General features: G+C 47.3%; 2 protein-coding genes and 1 long non-coding RNA gene across 3 annotated transcripts in view; all 3 read right to left on the reverse strand.

The window, feature by feature from the left end:
- Positions 1-680: 680 nt before the first annotated feature.
- Positions 681-2610, reverse strand: LOC115403169 (uncharacterized). The gene is made up of 3 exons (XR_003933186.1): positions 2480-2610; positions 1641-1730; positions 681-1290 (listed from the first exon to the last, which is right to left on the reverse strand). It is a non-coding gene; the product is annotated as an uncharacterized LOC115403169 (long non-coding RNA).
- Positions 2611-3773: 1163 nt separating this feature from the next.
- On the reverse strand, positions 3774-8662 carry atp6ap2 (ATPase H+ transporting accessory protein 2). Its single transcript, XM_030112576.1, has 9 exons — positions 8548-8662; positions 6298-6428; positions 6082-6210; positions 5898-5993; positions 5688-5825; positions 5517-5570; positions 5286-5435; positions 5094-5213; positions 3774-4264 (listed from the first exon to the last, which is right to left on the reverse strand). Exons 1-9 carry the CDS (start codon positions 8621-8623, stop codon positions 4070-4072), a joined length of 1089 nt encoding a protein of 362 aa, XP_029968436.1. The 5' UTR covers positions 8624-8662; the 3' UTR covers positions 3774-4069.
- Positions 8663-11735: 3073 nt separating this feature from the next.
- bcor (BCL6 corepressor) overlaps positions 11736-17887 on the reverse strand; it is a 33021-nt gene continuing 26869 nt past the window's right edge. Inside the window, 5 exon segments of the mRNA XM_030111356.1 lie at positions 11736-12913; positions 13007-13163; positions 13336-13413; positions 16018-16163; positions 16516-16682. Coding sequence (XP_029967216.1) covers positions 12568-12913; positions 13007-13163; positions 13336-13413; positions 16018-16163; positions 16516-16682 — 894 coding nt within the window. The 3' untranslated portion in view covers positions 11736-12567.

Below are 17887 nucleotides of genomic sequence, written 5' to 3' on the forward strand. Positions count from 1 at the left end.
GTCAGGGCTGAAAAACTGCAAACAGATGGATTAGTTGGTGTGATAGTGTGTGATATTTCCTTGTAGTGACAGTAAAGCACTAAAACAAAGCAGCTGTACATTTCATTGGTTACAGGGAGAATGGACTTTGAACGGATGACCTGGCAGCATTCGGACATCTCCTGTCATCCATGATCAGCTCTCATTTGCTTTCCCTTTTCCTGTCATCTGAAATTTGCATTTCATTTGTTTACTTGTCACCACACGTTTCCATATACAAAACACTTCAGTCATGCAGAGTAGCACACATCAGTGATAACCAAACCTCGCAGTACGTAATTTGACTGCGATCCTTTGTTAATCTCTGCATTTCACTGACTGGCATGTGGTTTTGCAGCTTCATCTTGTTTACATCATTGTTGTCATGCCTTCATGAACATAGCCTAAAGGCACATGCCCTCTCACACAGAGTTGATCAGCTGAAACCGGTTTCTTTAATAGAACAATGAAGTCACTCGTCAAGTCACTTCAGTGGTTGAATTCATGCAGTCTTTTATGAATCACTTTAAATATGAAATTAAAGTTGGGCTGTTCAAGAAACTATCTGACCAAAGTACACAGACTTTGGTTTCCCTGTTAACATTGCATTAGAAGGACAGACTATCAGAATCACTTCATGCATTCATCACCAAACCAGCATATATGTTTTTAAAATGTTATTTTATTGGTAACAGCAGAAACATCAGGCCCACTCAGCCCCTGGAGAGAGGTTGGTGAGAAGGCCTTCAAACACTGCAGTACAAACACTGTGGCCGTTCCCACAGTAAACATGTTGACAAACCAGACACACAGACTTTATGGCACAAATTATCTGCACTGTCTGTGTGATTCCCGAAGCAGGAAACAAAAAGGAGCTGTGTAATTATGATTCTTATTACATATGCCTGTGGTGAGTCAAAATATGTGCTGTGAGAAAGGCCAACACGTGTGATCCTGAGCTGAACATCGATCACTGGCAATGCAGGAATATTGTTTAGATAATCCAGAGCTGAATGGCTACACTTGCTTTGTCCATTTCATGTTGATGGTAAAAAAACAATCAGTTTTTACAGTAATTTATTGAAGGATTTCCATGGAGTCCAGCACCGTCCAGCGTCCGGCCGAAAGTTTAGCGTCAGGAGCCACATTTCTGCAGGGCTGTCTCTGAGGACGGCGCCGAGCCTGCTGCTCCGCCGACACCTTCATCAGGTCCCGGGCTCAGCGCAGCGGCTGTAGCGATCCCCCTCGATTCATTCCCCGCTCTGCTTTCAGCTGGAAAAGATAAACATGTGCAAGTCTGAGACAGGTGCAGTGTAACGGAGATAAATCCTGATGTCTATACCTCTAATACCCTTAATACATGCTTTATGACATTATCTTCTCAAAGCTTAGGATCAGTCAAGAAATGTGTAGAAAAACTATTAAAATTTAATACATTCAATTTATGTTTCAATCAAGTTATATCATGACATTTTTAGGAAGCAGTGCTATAACCAGCAGATCCTTTAAGGGGTTCTGATTCTTCAAGGGTTGCATGCTTAACACACTTCAAGTTACAAAAGATCAACTATAGCAATGGCATTTCCGTCATTTCCATTGCAAAAGTTGTGCTGCTCTCTCACCTAAAGCACTACATGGTGTGATGATCGGCTTTTCCAGTTGCTCTCCCTCGGCAATGGAAGCGCGGATCTTCCTCACCACGTAGATGCTCGCTGCAAGGAGAAACGTAGAAAAAGTAGTTATTTAGAGGGAAAATTATCTTAAACAAATGGATAAATTCAGACAAATCAGGACAAATCTCTTTGTGTCAATCAAATACTAACAATTACACTTATTTCCCCATAATATGTATTGGATTGAATTGTCATTCAAGTAAGTAATGAGTTAGGCCAGTACAACTGCGTTGTATCTGACTGGTGTGCAACAAATATGTCTTCATTTTAACTCCTTTAATTCTGAAAGGTAATTATTCATGATGTTTTCATGATGTAACTTAGAATTCATGGCAGTGATTTTCAGGATATTTTTACTACTAACATACACAAATGGAATAATGGTAATAACACATTGAACAGTCCAGTTTCACACTCAAATGTACAAGAATATGAAAATTAAACATAAGCCATAAGTATAACCCCAATCCTAAAGATCTAAATAAACATATGCAAACATGTTTACGTAAATATGTACTTGACTGAGCAGCTGGTTTGAAAAACCTGAAAATTTTCACGTATTTTAAAAGGCTGTCAGAACTGAAATGCGACCTTTCCCCTGAAATGAAGTGGAATTTATACATGAAGGAGAGAAAAATGATTAACTTGAGGGAATTCGTGCTGAAAACATCACGAGACTGCAGCTGTTTATCACGTGTGTTTACATTCGATCAACAGCGCTGACTCGGCTGTTGTTCTTACGGCACAAACAAAGACATAAAACGAAGCGATACGAAACAAAATCCTACCTTTAATCAGTAATCACACCATTGCGTTTCTCCCGTCTTCGTCTGGATCGTTTGGATCAGGAACTCTGTCCTCTGTCTTCCTTCTTCCGATGTTATAATATTTACCGGAACAGTTACAAAAGCACCTGACCAATCACAGACGGCCAATATTAGAGAGGCGGGGCTTAAAAAGCCGATCTGCTCTCTGATTGGCTGAGCTGTTACGCAATGTAAGTGAATATATCCATAAGAAAGAGGATTGCGATGATCCGCAAACCAGTGAAATGTTCAGGGATGACTTGACTGCATGCACCACGTTTAGAAATCTATTTAGAAACTCACTCAGAATAGAACTAATGCTCGCCCGTTCTACTTATTGTTGTGTTAATCCCTTTATTCTCCACAAGTACTCTGGAGCATCGTTAATGATTAAGAGTAATTTCCCCTTCAGTTCTGTGTAAAGATCACAAAAAAAATTCTAATTTAGAAACTAACAATGTAAATGTGTAAATCTGATACAATCTAATCGCTTGATTGCATTTTAGTTGGCCTTCCCAGTAAAGCATAATACATAAAATAATGTAGTGAAGCTATAAATGTTTTCATTTATTTTACTGCATAGATGTACAAAATGCATATTTTGAAAAAAGATAAAATTTCAATAAAAACTTTACAAGACAAATGCATTTATTGTTTACTACTGGAAGGTACTCAATTTTCTATTTTAATTTTGTTTTAAAGAAAATACATGAAGCATTGTGTCAATGTTTTGGATGGCGGTTGAAGCAGCAAGAGCCCCGTTGAAAATTAATTGATGGAATATTTTCATCACTTCAAGCAAATTGCACTGCAGTGTGGATGGGTAACATTACAGCAACCAGGATGATTCAAAACAGAACGCAATGAAACGCCTGCGAGTGCCAAATAAACCCCTCCCCGATTTTATGAAGAAACGTGATTTTATCATGGAAGAATGAACACAAACAAGCTTGATCCATGTAATAATTTATTATCAGGCATTTATTGCAATTTACAGAGCCTCAATTGACTTTTTTCCTTCTTAACATCCAACATTACTACCAAGTATTTATGTGATTCAAAACACGTTTTTCGTCTGGAAGAGAAGCACTGGACGTTTAGTTTTTGTTTCCACATTAAGAGAACTGCAGTTTCTCGCACAGCTGCATTTGTATGTTCAATATATACACATAGATTTCGTTTAAGTTAAAACAGCTTCAAAAACAAGCACAACAATTTCACACAGAAACCAGACAATCCTCATTCTTTCGTAGCATCACAATAGATTTTTTCTTTTTCTTTTAAATAAAAATACAGTTGCAATCACCGGGGCAAACAAATGACACAGAGAGAGGAAGTTAGAGTTATAAGGAATGATGTGAGCTGCGGCGCCGAGGGGAGGACGTCTGAATCGCTTCGGCGGAGGACGCCGCCGTGAAGGAATCTGATTCCTATCTACTCATGGAAGATGTAAACAAAGACTCAGGCGCCGTCCTCCCGCCGGGCCCACAGTTATTTCTTCACAACACGAGATCTCACACGAAAACAAACACTCACTACGGGGATCTACGGGGAAGCGCCGGGGGGCGGGGCTCAGTCCATCCTGATCTTCTGATTGGTCATCCTGTAGATGATGCTGTCATAGCCGGGGTCCATGTTCCACAGGTTGTACGCGATGGCGATGACGGCGAGGGCGAGGCCGATCATCAGCCACAGCACGATGTTGAAGACCACGGCGTACTGGAAGTTGTACTTGTAGGCCAGGTTGTACGGGCTGCCGGTGTTCGTCTGGGAAACAACAACAACACACATTTACACAATGTAACATTTAATGAAACCTCAAAGTAGCTCACCCAAATAAAATCCACCATCTTTAAAAGTTAACCTTTGTACATGTGACTTCCTGTTGGAAGAAGGTCAAAAGCTCTTTTATCGTCTCTGTGATAACAGGCAGCAATCAGCTGGTCCGATGTGTGGACTCTGCACAGAGGTGGCATTTTCCTTTCGTTACTGGTCGCCTGTGAACGTCACGTCGGGACACAGCTGGCCGGTGGAGCCACCTCCCTCCGATGGAGTCAGGCCTCAACATGAACTTCATGCGGAGCGGAGCAGGAAGAGACGATCACTGCTGCTGTGATCAGAGATTCAGCTGAAACCCACCCAAAAGACCCGTCTGTACCGAGGACGACTGACGCGCCAAGTCCTCCTTTATCACCTCAACGGTTTCATTTACTGGGAGAAAGGGGGATGAACTGACACAAACTGAAGAGTGATCCTGCACACGAGGGACTGCAAACATTTATTTAGTGTATTCTGCTTCAGTCTGGCTCTTTAAATTTAATTCACACTATCTTTTCTTAATAGATGAACTGTTGGATGGATAATTTCCTATAAAGATTTGCAGTTTGAACTGACTTCTTCTCTTAAGGAAATGGCTCAGGACTGATTACAACACTGCCACCTAGTGGCTGAGGAGATCTTTCACCCCGTCAGCAGTCTGAAGAAGAATTGGAAATGAGATCTCGCTGCCCCAACAGCAAAAGCCACACATGTCGTAGTTTTAATCCGGTGTGATGAAGAATCTTCTGGGTCTGAACAAAGAAACCAAAACACTTACGGCTTGTCTGGACTGCAGGATGGAGCGGGACTTCCTGGTCAGAGGAGCTTCGAAGGTCTTCACCGTGACGACCTCCACCACCGCACTGTTACCGTAGAGACCGTACACGTCCTCTCCGAACTGAGAAACAGACACGCCGTTACAACCTGTGACTGCAGACGGGGGGATCAGGCCTCCACAGCTCAGAGCTACCTTCTGCAGAACAGAAGCCAGGATGGCGGCGGCGTCGCGGTACTGAGGGGAGTCCTGGCCGTACAGCCGGCTCAGCTCCTCCAGGCCCGACAGCTCCAGCGAGTACAGGTCAGGGGAGTGGTCTTTGGCCAGGTGTCGGTGCCTCTGCAGCTGCAGACGGGAGGAAGACACAGAGCCAGGTCAGACCTGATGCCACAGCGTCTTTAGTGTGAGTCCGACCAGGTGGCGTACCAGAGCCGTGATATCGTGCAGGACCTGAACCTCCGACAGGAAAAGCAAATCGGCCTGTGAAGCAAAACAACAAAAGTCAAAAAAACAAGAATTGAGTTTCCGTCTCTGTTTCTCCTTCAGATTGAGAAGGAGAGGTGAGCTGAAAGTTCCCTCTACCAGGCCGACGCTCACCTCTGCGTTCCTGCTGAGCGAGTTGAGCGGCAGCGAGGCCAGCACCGAGCCGTCCTGGGACAGACGGGCACGGATCTGCTGCAAGGTGACCGGTAAGTCCTCGAACACGGCGTTGGCCTTGCCCAGCATGTAGAGCCTCTGCGGGAGACGACAAGCGGGTCAGGAGCAGAAACGCCGCCTGTCTGAGCGCGTCCGGCTCGTCCAGCTCACCTCCTCGCTGGGCGCCAGCTGCAGCACCACGGGCGTGTCCTCGGCGAACAGAGAGTGGACGGTCTCCGCCACGCTGTCCATGGTGAAGGGGACCGGCTGGAGGACGGGAGACGAGCAGCGCACAAATCAGGAAAACAGCAGCGGCGTTCAGCGCCACCCACACCGAGGCGCACGTCTGACTCACGTTCTCTAAGGGGTAGGACGCCACGCTCTGGGGCAGCGCCAGGCTGTCGGCGCCTCTCACCACCACCAGCACGTTGGCCCGGGGCCTCTGGAACAGCGGGCCGGCCTGGAGGCCCGGCCACGACAGGTCCTGGACAGACGGACAGCTGTGAGCACGACGCCTCGCTCACACGACAGGGAAACGGCAGAAACACTGAAACAGCGACGTCAGCAGCACCTCCTGGACGGAGAAGCCCATGGTCAGAGCCACCAGGTCGGGGATCTTCTCTCCAGAAACCGGCCAGTCGCCTTTCTGGAAGGAGACGAACTCCGGAGCCTGGAGCACCGTCAAGCTGTCTCCGTGGACGGCTGGGCCAGAGAGATGGAGGACAGAAAGGTTATGTATTCAACTGTCTTTGAAATCTGTTTTTAACTAGAACATTTAATAAAAGACAAACAGCTCAGCTGCTCCTGGTTTTCACCACACAACCTGCCGTCTTTAACGCTTTTCTCCTTTAACAATTCACTTGATTTGCTCTTTATCTTTACTGACATCCAGTGCTGATAAATGTGACGTATATTTTAATACCAGAGTGAGAGAGAAACTCTCTCTCTCTTTTTTTTTTTTTTTTACGTGAAGCAAAAAAATTACACATAAATCCTGGATCTCTTCACTGATTATTTCTCTGCGGGGTGCGGAGGGCACCGAAGGTCATGATCAATTCTTCATGCTGTGTTTGAAACCCTGACTTGGCTTGAAGCAACAATTTGCTGTCTGATGAACTAATTTTGAAATTTTCTTTAAAACTTTTAAAGAACTTTTGCACAACAATATAAAAAAAAAAACCCCACTGAACTGGAAATAATGTGAACCAGACAAAGTGTTCTGCTTCCTGGTTTGGTTTTCACCTTTTCAGTCAATTTATAAAACAAGTGAAAATAAAAACGGATGTATAAATACATATAAACTCCACACAGAGTGAACACTGAAGAATAAAATGACCTGGACTCTTTCTTCGATCTGAACATCAACGCCGACGTTTCTTTCAAACTCTTCATTAAAAGAACGTTTCTGATCAGACTATTTTCAGCGTTTGTCATCTGAATTGTACTTTGATGTTTTAAATCACACGCTGAGCACCGTTTCAGAAAAAGCTCCTCTTTTAAGTTATATTTATTGATTTCTCGCCTCTTTGTAGTCTTTCATGTTTTTATTTCTCTTGATGATTATTGATAAGTTTTAGTTGTCACGAAGCCCAGAGAGGGAACTTTGTGGAAAGTGTTACATAAATATGTGCTTATTGACGAGTGACTTATGAGAGATCATTATCAACAATACAAAAAACACTGAAGTGACTTCAGTCACAGTGTATTAAAGTTACCGGAGAAGGGAGAAAAAGAGAACTGAATAAAATATTATTTGAGAAGAATAATTTAATTTAAATCAAACAATCTGTAATAATATGTCACTCGAGTCGCAGAGGACCACATCTGCCTGACTGCACCAGTGGAGCAGGTTTACTGGTTACACGGTCAGATATCTAACAAGAGGAAACGCAGGTCTGGCCTTAATATAATCCATAGCTGTAGTTTCCTATGTTTCTAGAGGTGTTTAGTTACAAGAGTGTAGACGTGCAAATAAATGACACAGAATCAGAGGTGGAGGGAGCTGATGGGGTTTAGACCTCTGGAAAGAGAGGGAGTGTGATTTCTGTCTCTGTAACGTGAAAACTCCTCAGTGCTGTGAGGCTCAATGGAGTGGAGAAGCAGCAGCTTTGTGGGTGTAAAACCCCTCCACCTCCTCCATCAGGGTGTAGGAACCCCTAAACTATCAGGGTGTAGAACCCTCCACCTCCACCATCAGGGTGTAGAACCCTCCACTTCCTCCATCAGGGTGTAGGAACCCCTAAACTATCAGGGTGTAGAACCCTCCACCTCCACCATCAGGGTGTGGAACCCTCCACCTCCACCATCGCAGCTGAATGAAAGGGAGCAGCCTGGAACTCGTGACAGCGCTGCTGAGGAACATTAAAGAGGAACCAGCCGTGCACAGCCTGTCACATGACTGCACGGCAGCTGTGGATCACGGAGAAAACTACTGTTTCCACCTAATTTAACAAAACCTCGACAACTTTATTGATCGGGACAGAAACACCTTTAAACAGTCTGAGCTCCTCGCATTTGGATGGCTAATGTGTGCCCGTGTTGAATTTTTATAACGATGGCAGGTACCGGAAGCACACACTGACTAAAGGCACGAAAAAGACGCCTTATGAACAATTCTCATATCTGATTTAAAGATCTTAATTCAATAAGCGGAAGAGCTCCAGCGTAGGTGTGCGAGTGTCAGCTGAGCTAACGGCAGGCTAGCTTAGCCCTGTCATTAAAAAAAAAAACACTCCGCACGCACACAGCAGACTCAAACGTAGGACACAATACATTTTTTAAAAATCCCAAACGACTAACTTTGACCTATTTGTGTTCTTACCGGTTGTGAGAATGAAGCAGATGGCGAACGCGGCAGAAAAGATAGCCTCCATCCTTCGACAGCTAGTCAGCGACATCTTTCTCCTTCATGCAGCAGCGGTCAGCTGACCTGACGTCACGGAGCCGCAAAGAACTATGGGAAGGACTGAGAGAGGTTACCGCTGCAGGACTCCACTGACTGATATTCATCTTCACTCTGAGTATGCTCTCTGTTCCCGTTTCTTTGACTGTCACCGCTTTCGAATGGAATTTTCAGAAATCTTCAGAATAATTACTTCAAGATCGATGGCAGGTCGTTAATTGATCACTTTTAGTGAAATTAGTCATCATTGCTTGGGACGTTTTAAAGCATGACTTGTTACAGTTTCCAGGAAAAACAGCCAGAATACAGATAAGAGGTCAGAACAAAGAGTCACCCATGAGCTATAACAAGATATTAAAACCAGAACAACACAAGACACAAAGACACCAGACACCACCAGGTGGAAAGAAAACAATGAATGAAGGTAAACAAAGACCAGTTACTCTGCTAAATATGGAGTCAAATATCCAACTGTCTAATATTAAAAGAAACAAGACTGAACAAAATTCATGTTGAAAAAAATTTGAATAAATGTGAAATGAGAACTTTATTAATTTCTTTCTTAAACTTCGGATATGAGCAGTGAAAGGAGAAAATGACAAAAATAACATTAAAAGAAATTCAATTCTATTTGTACCTGCTTTTATTTTGAAAAGTTAATTATCAGCTGTTTTGTTGGATAGTCCCAGAATTCCTCTGATAAAGGCCATTTGATCATTTCTAGGTCCCACTGTCATCAGTACCACACCTTTCACTGTCAATTAAAATCAGTAAAAAAAACTCTTTGATTAATTAATTCCTTCAGGAGAACATGCAAACTCCACCCAGATGAAGCAATAGTGACAAAGATAAAAGTCACAATTCAATAAGAATTCAAAAAATCAATCATGTGAAGGACAGCGCACAAATTAATTTCCTCCTCATTCGCACACATTAGCCTCTAAAGACTTGACCTTTGAGGACCTGAAAGTTGGTCTGAAGGACAGTAAATATGTGGAGACGGGTGACCTGGGGGCAGGATTAAGCCAAGGAGGAGATTCAAAGGGTTTGGCTGTACTGAGCTCTCCTCGTCCAGAATGTTGACGAGAAACAACTTTGATGTGGATCCAGTGATAATGAGCCACATTTTACCCAATTAATGATATGAGTCCTCCATACGCTCCTGTTCTCAGCCTGACCTGGACTGGACCAGTAAGCCTCTCCAGGCCTGACGTTTTACACTCTGTGTGTTTACATGGGACTTTTTTTCCTCTACAAATCCAAATAAAGCTTAATTCCGCTCTAAAATTACCATGTAAACGACTGAAAACTTTATTCAAAATTAAGCTGAAATCCCAATAGGCCAGCGGGTTTATTGTCCTTCGGACGCAGAATTATATGCTAATTAGGCGACTTCATTCTGGTCATTCTGCGCATGCTCCGCCGTGATGACGTATGGTTCCAAGATGGCGGCCTACAGTGCACGATTAAACTGTGGAGGACTGTCGACTGTGGAGACGATTTATTTAACGGCAGTATTAGAAGAATTGGATGTAATGAAACGAGCGAATCGACTGGCGAGTAAAAACGGGGGCATTTTTAAAACCGTAGCGTCAAAGTTAATCTAGAAAGAAAGACGAGAAAAACACTGTTTACTTCCGGGAGACGTCACACGTCACGGCCGCCCCGTCCAATCAGAACGCTTCACAGACGCCTGCTTGAGAGAGGAGTTTATTCTTCGTTTTTCCCATATAAAAATGCCACGCTCACGAATATATTTCTCAATTACTTAATTCAGAATGAACCAATCCTGAAATGAAAACACCATGTAAACACACTCATTATCACCCTAATATGTCTGAAATCACACTGCTGTGAAGCCCCTCCTCCTTGGAAATACAGATAACTACAGCCTTGAGACATAATTTCAGAAAAGTTGTAAAAGTACAATTTATTTTAAAAAAATACTCAAGTACATGTAATGGAGTAAATGTAACTCGTTACTGCCCACCTGGATGCATAAAACACGCAGAACGCTTGTCAAACATCTGAAAATGTCATGAACTGAGTGTTGAGGCGAAACAGGCCTCAAACAGTAGAATGAGAAAGAAACACTCGGAAGATCAGTACCTGTAAAACGGACAGCTAAATGTTGGTTTATGTCACTGTGGAGAACAGGAAGGAAATGCAGCAGCTATCAGGTCGTGAACAGACCACCGTCTCCCCTTACAGAGGTCAGAGGTCAGAGCTGACCCGTCCTGGATCTGAGCCCATGTCCTCTGGAGGGAGACTCAGATTCTTCACAACATCAACAAACAGATTAAAAACAGCTCAGACAGCTGAATTCACCATCAGTAAAGGTCTAATCCCTTATTTTTCATCTATTTTTGTGAATTAATTTTGCCCTCAGCGCTGCAGCCTTGAGCCAGAGACGGATTATTGAACTAACCAAAGCCCACATGGAAAATCATGTTTGTCTCACTGGTTAAAGTTAAAGTTTGGCTCAACACGGAGTGATGCTTCAGCAGACATGAACAAAAATGACCTTTTAAATGTAAAAAAGTTTACTAGTGTTTTCAGCTGAAAAGGGCCAAACTCCCATTTGATTTGAGGGCCGGTAAAGCACATCCGAAGGGCCCCGCTTGGCCCTCGAGCCTTATGATGCTCAGATCGGCTCCGGTTTGGAAACCATGATCCTGATAAAGTCCTTGTTGATTTCTGACAGATAATAAAATCTGAAAGCACTTTTTTTTTGCAAAGAAATATCCCCAAATTATGAGAAATCAGAAGCTGTAAAACTTCCTAAATGTTGTGTCTCTAGTAAAAAAATGAAGCTCTCGAGAGCATTAGTTGTCTCTGTCTGTGAAAAGAGCTCCAGCGTTTCTAAATGAGATGCAGTTCCAGGTGTGAACACCCGGAGGCGCTCATGGAGAGGAAGAGGAGGCAGGCTGCACACACAGCTGCACTACTGGGAAGAGCCAAAAGATGGCGCTGTCGGATCGTGCAGGTTCTCAGGCCGAGCCGCACGGAGGGGTAATTAGTGGCGAAGATTGAATCTGACAGGGAAGCCATCAAAACCTCTCTAATTAATTCATAAATGACATAATGAGGACAGGAGACGAGGCTCATCTTGCAGTTTGTATATTTATTTTAAAGCAACTTCTTTTTGTAAAATATAAATACAAATTATGAGATATTTTAATTACAAAGTTAAAACAAAAAAACAAAAAGAAAATGAACACACCAAAAATTACTTTACTGCAGTAGCCTCCCTGTTATGTACAAGCTCTGTGCCGGAGAGTCAATATCAACATTATCTTAAAACTTTATTATACAAACAATTTGGTGGGTTTTTTTTTTTTTTTTGTTGTTGTTGTTGTTGGTTTTTTGTTTTTTTTGCAAGTTAATTTACAGACTGAAAACAGGAAGCGGAAACACAACCGATCAGCCCCTGAGGCTCGAGCGAGCGCTAAAGTCTGAGGAAGAGGGGGAAAATAACAAACAAACAAAACGGGACATCGTGTGCTTCCTATAAACACAAATAACACATTCAATAGCACGGCTCCGGTCCTCTGTACAGATACACACACATGCGCTCACACACTCCGTCAGATCCACGCGTCTCACCGCTTCCATACAAAAACTCACAGAGCGAAGTCGTGAGCCAAAAACTGTAGATATCTTATATTTAGATTTATTTATATATCTATATATATATGTAGATTTGTCTATTTATTTATACATATATTAATTTATAAAAATAAGACCATTATTAAGTCACCAGTCGTCCTCCGGGAACGGAGGGAAATGTTTCCGCCAGCAGGTCGGTCCGTCTGGAGCTAAAGGTCGAGCTCCGGCAGGTCGTCACGACCCGAGCTCGATCCCAGAGCAAACTGCAGTCCGTGAGGATTCAGGGTGAGTGGGCGGGGGCGGGGGCGGGGGCGGGGGGGTCAGAGGGGGTCAGGATGAGCCCAGCTTGCCGGCGGCCCTGATTTTGTCCTTGAGGCGGTCGAGCCCCGGCCCCGCCCCCTGCTGGTCCCAGCGGTCGTCCAGGCACTCCAGCGTGGAGCCCAGCAGCGCGGCCAGCTCGGCGCTGTCCTCCACCAGGTCCAGCAGCTCCTTGCTGTCGGGGTGGAAGCCCTCCAGCTCCTCGGGGCAGGAGAAGAGCTGCGACAGGGACGCCTGGCGGTAGAACTCCGCCTCCGCCACCGTCACCACCTCCATGTGGGGGAAGGTCTGCCGGAAGCCGCGCGGCGACATCCGCAGCCGGCGCAGCACGTCGGACAGCAGCAGCCAGTTCCTGGGCCTGAGGGGGGGGGGGGGGGAAAGCCGAGGAGTGAGGACCGGCGGGGGCCGGAGGAAGTCAGAACGCGGCCGGAGCCTTCGGAGCGGCGCTCACCCTTGAGACAGGGACACCTGGATGTTGTAGCAAGGCAGCAGAGGTCGGTCGGAGAACTCAAACTCGAACACCTCCCTCTTGTCGTCCTCCTCCTCCTCGTCCTCGGGACCCGGAGGATCTGCCAGGATGTCGTAGACGCCGCCCTCCTCGCTGGACTCTGGGAGGGGGGGGGGGGGGGAGAAAAAGCGGCACGCAGGAATAATTTTCAGCGGACGTCGACATTAACGGCGGAGCGGCGCGGCGCGGCCTCGCCCCGACGCCGCTCCCGTTTAAAAATAAACCCTGGCTAAGCAGTAAAGGACACACACAGAGTGCTGATCAGTACTCACCACACACAGAGCTGCCATAGAATTCCCAATAAAGCCCCGGGTCGTCATCCGAGCGGCCCTGAAGGTCAGCAAAATAATCTATGGAGAGAGGAGAGGAGCGCCGCCTGTTATTCAGGAGACGGAGCCCCGGGGACGAGCACAACGGCAGAAAAACGGATAAAGGCGGAGGAGGAGGGGGGGGGAGGGGGAGGAGGGGGAGGGTTAGGAGAGAAACAAACACAGCAAATGTTTTGGAGGAGGGGGGAGGGGGGGGGGGGCGGAGAGGGGGGGGGCGGCGGTCAGGGGCCAGCGGCTGTACCACGGGGGAGGAGAGCGACTGTCTCCGCTGGGCTAGAGCTGGCTCGGTTCAGAGCCGGGCCGCAGACGGCTGCCAGGAATCAAACAAGAACCACACACAGTCCGCCAGCGCACACACACACACACGCACGCGCACACACACACACGCACACGCACACAGAGCGGGCTGGAAACAAACAAGCAGAGGGAGCAGGATAAGCACACACAGCGAGAGCAAAGTGTGTGTTCAGCACGCACGCACACACACACACACACTGGCAGAGTGCGAGCTGGGCTCGCTGCCAGCGCTGAGGCGTGGGGCGTCTGGCGTGTGTTTGGAGGGATTAACGGCCTCCAGATGAGTGGGACCAGGTGGAGGGAGGGCAGCGATCGCTCGCTCTCGCTCATTTTCTCCGCTGCTCCGTCTCCCTGCCGCCATCCATCCGCCCGCCCGTCCACGCTCTCGGAAAAAAAAGGAAAAAAAGAAAAAAAAATTCCCCGCCATCTTTCCCCGAGCCACCTGTTCATTTCCCGCCACGGTTCCTCGCCGCGTCTCTCGCAGGACAGATTTGATCGAGTTAGGCATTGAAATGGTTTTATCAATCATAATTAGGAGCAAAAATGGGATTAAAAAGGTGATTCAGTAACAGACACTCGAATAAAAACTACTGAATAGCAGCAAGAAACTTAAAAAGACCGCAGTTGGGAGCATTCACACGACAACCTGAAACGACTAAAAGTGGCTTTCATAAAGATTTGCAGACACTGTTAATGATGAACAACAACCCCGTGACGATCTGTGAAACCTCTCCTTCCTTCCTGCCCGCAAAACTTTAACAAGCAAGGCAGGTTTTCAGACCCTAATTATTGACCAAAAGTGATTAAAAATGCAATTATATCAAGTAAACATGCTAAAACAAACAACAACAACAACAACAACAGGGAGCTAATGATGCATTCAGAGCTCTGAAAGATCCCACCTGGGAAAATCCCAGCTCCCAGTTGGGAGCGTCGTCGTAAGAAAAGGAGAAATAAACAAGTCAGCCCCTCAAAGATCAGCAGATCAATAGCAAACCCCACTGTCTTTGCCCATATAAGGATGTGTCTAAAGTGTTCACTGAACCATACAGATGTAATTTTTTCAACCATAATTTGCCATGAAAAGTGAAGAAAAATGAAAAAAAGAAGGATGAAGCCAATGAGGAATGGTCCAAAAGACACCAACTGGTGAAGTCCAGCTCCTTTCCATTCAAACCTGCCCGACTGTGTGATAAACCACGTCCATCACCGGCGGGGAAACTTCACCTCGGCGGCAGTAATGTTTGTTTATTCCAGTCCACATGGTTCTCATGCCGATGCACGGCGCTGTGTTTACAAATCTCACCGCTGGGATCTTCCCAGTCTGCATTCCCAGACGACGCTCATGTACTTTTCCCACGTGGAAGTGGTACCTTCCTCACCTGCCGGCCGCTCACAACGCACAATTAAAACCCAAATACAAACAGCTACAAACTGTAATCTGGGGTAGTTACTGTTTTTTGCCGGCGATACGCACGACTGTAATAGCAGGCTAGGCTCACCACAATACTGTATGAAAAAAAAAAGAAAAGCGCATTAAGTGATAATCGAGCAGCTTAAAAACAAAAGAATCAAGTCATAAAACTGAGTTTAAGGTTCTATAAAAATTCTAATAGTGAACTGTTGGCAGCAGCCGGGTGGAGCAGGGGGAGGGGTGGGGGGTGGGGGGCGGCCCACCCCCCACCCCACCCTGGCCGCGGCTCCTCAGGTAATATTAAACAGCTGGCTGCAGGGGGAAGCGGCTGTGTATGCTTTCATTTCCGCCTCCTCCTGTACACAGACGCGTGTTGACTCAACTTAACTACAAACATTGGAACGAGCCCTCACACACACACACACACACACACACACACACACACACACACGGATCACGTCAGGCTCCAGCGTGGCAGCCGTGCAGAGAGACAGGCGCTCTCACGCACGCCTCAGAAAATCAGAGTCTCTCCAGCCAGAGCGAGGCCCGCTTCCGCACGTACGCTGAGCAAACACACTCGCCGTTGCTAAGTAACCAGATAGAGGAGCTCGGAGGCAGCAGCACGCACCCCGGCGGGCTGAGGCTCCCCGTCTAACAGGTGGTCCGGGGAGGGGAGGGGGGAGGAGGGGGGAGGAGGGGGGTGGGGGGGGTGCCTGAGGCGAGGAGGGATGACAGCGACGGACACGGCGGGCTGCCGCTGAGAGGACGAGGATTTACACACAGGACGGAGGGGAGAAAGAGCCACACACACACACACACTGACATTCACACACACACACACAGCCGATTAATACACACCAATCGATCGGAGACATGAGAGGAAGCCAGACGGACGGAGTGAACTCCAGACTCACCGGTGAGGAAGCGCTCCATGCTGTCGCTGTGGGTCATCTTCAGCAGGACGCGGCCCGAGTACGTGGCCAGCGTGGGGTCGGCGCCGTAGGACAGCAGCACCCGCACCACGTCCAGGTGGTCGTTCTCCACGGCGTCGTGGATCGGTCTGCACGGAGAAACACACACATTTTAAGTTTTAACAGGGCTCCACGGCACTAAGACCTGAGAGCAGACTCCTTGGACCCCCCCCCCGCGCTGTAAATTTCATTAACCCGGCCGTGAAAGTGACGGCCGTCTCCATCTCAAACTGCAGATAATCTGTCAGATCGCCGCTCCCGTACAATAACGCACAATAAATCCCGGAGACGCGGCTCTGAGCGAGCTGAGGCCAGCTAATTGATGACTAAGCCCCCGCTCGCCTTATTAGGACGAGGAAGCGAAATGCCATCGTGTGCAGGGGAGTGTGTTTATGCAGGCGCGGGCGTCCGTGTGCATACGAATGAGCGCCGCTTGTTTACCTGGTGCCGTCCTGCGCACTGCAGTTGATGTCGGCGCCGTAATCCAGCAGGTGCTGGACGATGCTCAGCCAGCCGCGGGCGCACGCCTCGTGGAGGGCGCAGTACCCGGCGTAGTCCCGGTGGTTCACCTCGCACACTCTGTTCTCCAGACAGTACAGCACCACCTCCTGAAAGGGAGAGCACGGTTCGGCGTGAGAGCCTGCGTGTGTGCGTGTGTGTGTGTGTGTGTGTGTGGTGACAAACTGAGCCCTGCAAGACCAAACACACGAGCCAGACGGAGCAGACGCATACGCAAACAGTCCTTCCCTTTACGGTTCCTGTGGGAGAGGAATTAGGGAGAGGAGGAACTGAGTGTGTTCCTGCGCCGGACAAACATACACGCTCGCACACAAATGCTCCATAATACTGGAGCTGGCGCCAAACACATAGAGGAGACTAAGTGTGACTCAACTGTATTGAGCCTGCCAGATTCCGCCTGCGTGTGTGTGTGTGCGCGTGTGTGTGTGTGTGTGTGTGTGCGCGCCACGGTTGGCCTGAGCGCCACTGTGGCAGCCAGTTACAATGGCTGGGCTCTGAACACAGCATAATGGAAGCGGAACAAAGAGATTTGATAGAGGCGCTCAAGAGCTGGAAGCGCTCGCTCTGGTCTCGGGCTGTGACAGTTGGGCGTCCAGCGCTAAGTAGTCAGACTGGTTTTTATTGGACTGGACCAGCGTCTGCCGCCATTAAACGGCGGAGAGATAGAAAGCAGGCTGGCAGCGTGTTGATACGGGGGCCTGTCCGAGGCAGACAAGCGCGCGGGTGTGTGTGTGTGTGTGTGTGTGTGAGAGTGTGTGTCGGCACAGCGGGGGACGGGGGGTTGTGTCTTTGTGGATAGGCGACTCGGTGTGGGACTGGGCCGAAGTATTTGCAGGCCCTTGAAGAAACAAAGCGAGAATGCCACATTCCACATATTTTCTTCCATATTTGTGCGAAAGCGGGGCTCATATCTCCACACACACACACACACACACACACACACACACACTCGCACGCTGTCCTACTAACAGTCCTGTGCCGAGGGGAGGAGAGCCGCTCATCTGAACCTGCGAAATGACTCCAAACTTCCATTTCTATGCTAATTCTAGGCTGCCATCTAGTCCAAGTGTTTATCTCCCTCTCTCTCTCCCTCTCTCTCTCTCTTTCTTTCGGCGCAGGGTGGATGGAGGGAAGAGGAGGAGAGGAGAGGAAAGGAAAGGCGGGCAGCGGAGTGAAAACAGACTGACGGAGGGATGAGCGGAGGGCTGGAGAGGACGGCGGGACGGGAGAGGCACCACCCCGGCAGATGACAGATAAATGAATCTGAGGATGAAATCTGCCGGGGCCGTCCTCT

Source organism: Salarias fasciatus, chromosome 16 (genome assembly GCF_902148845.1).
Source record: "Salarias fasciatus chromosome 16, fSalaFa1.1, whole genome shotgun sequence".
Taxonomy (NCBI): domain Eukaryota; kingdom Metazoa; phylum Chordata; class Actinopteri; order Blenniiformes; family Blenniidae; genus Salarias; species Salarias fasciatus.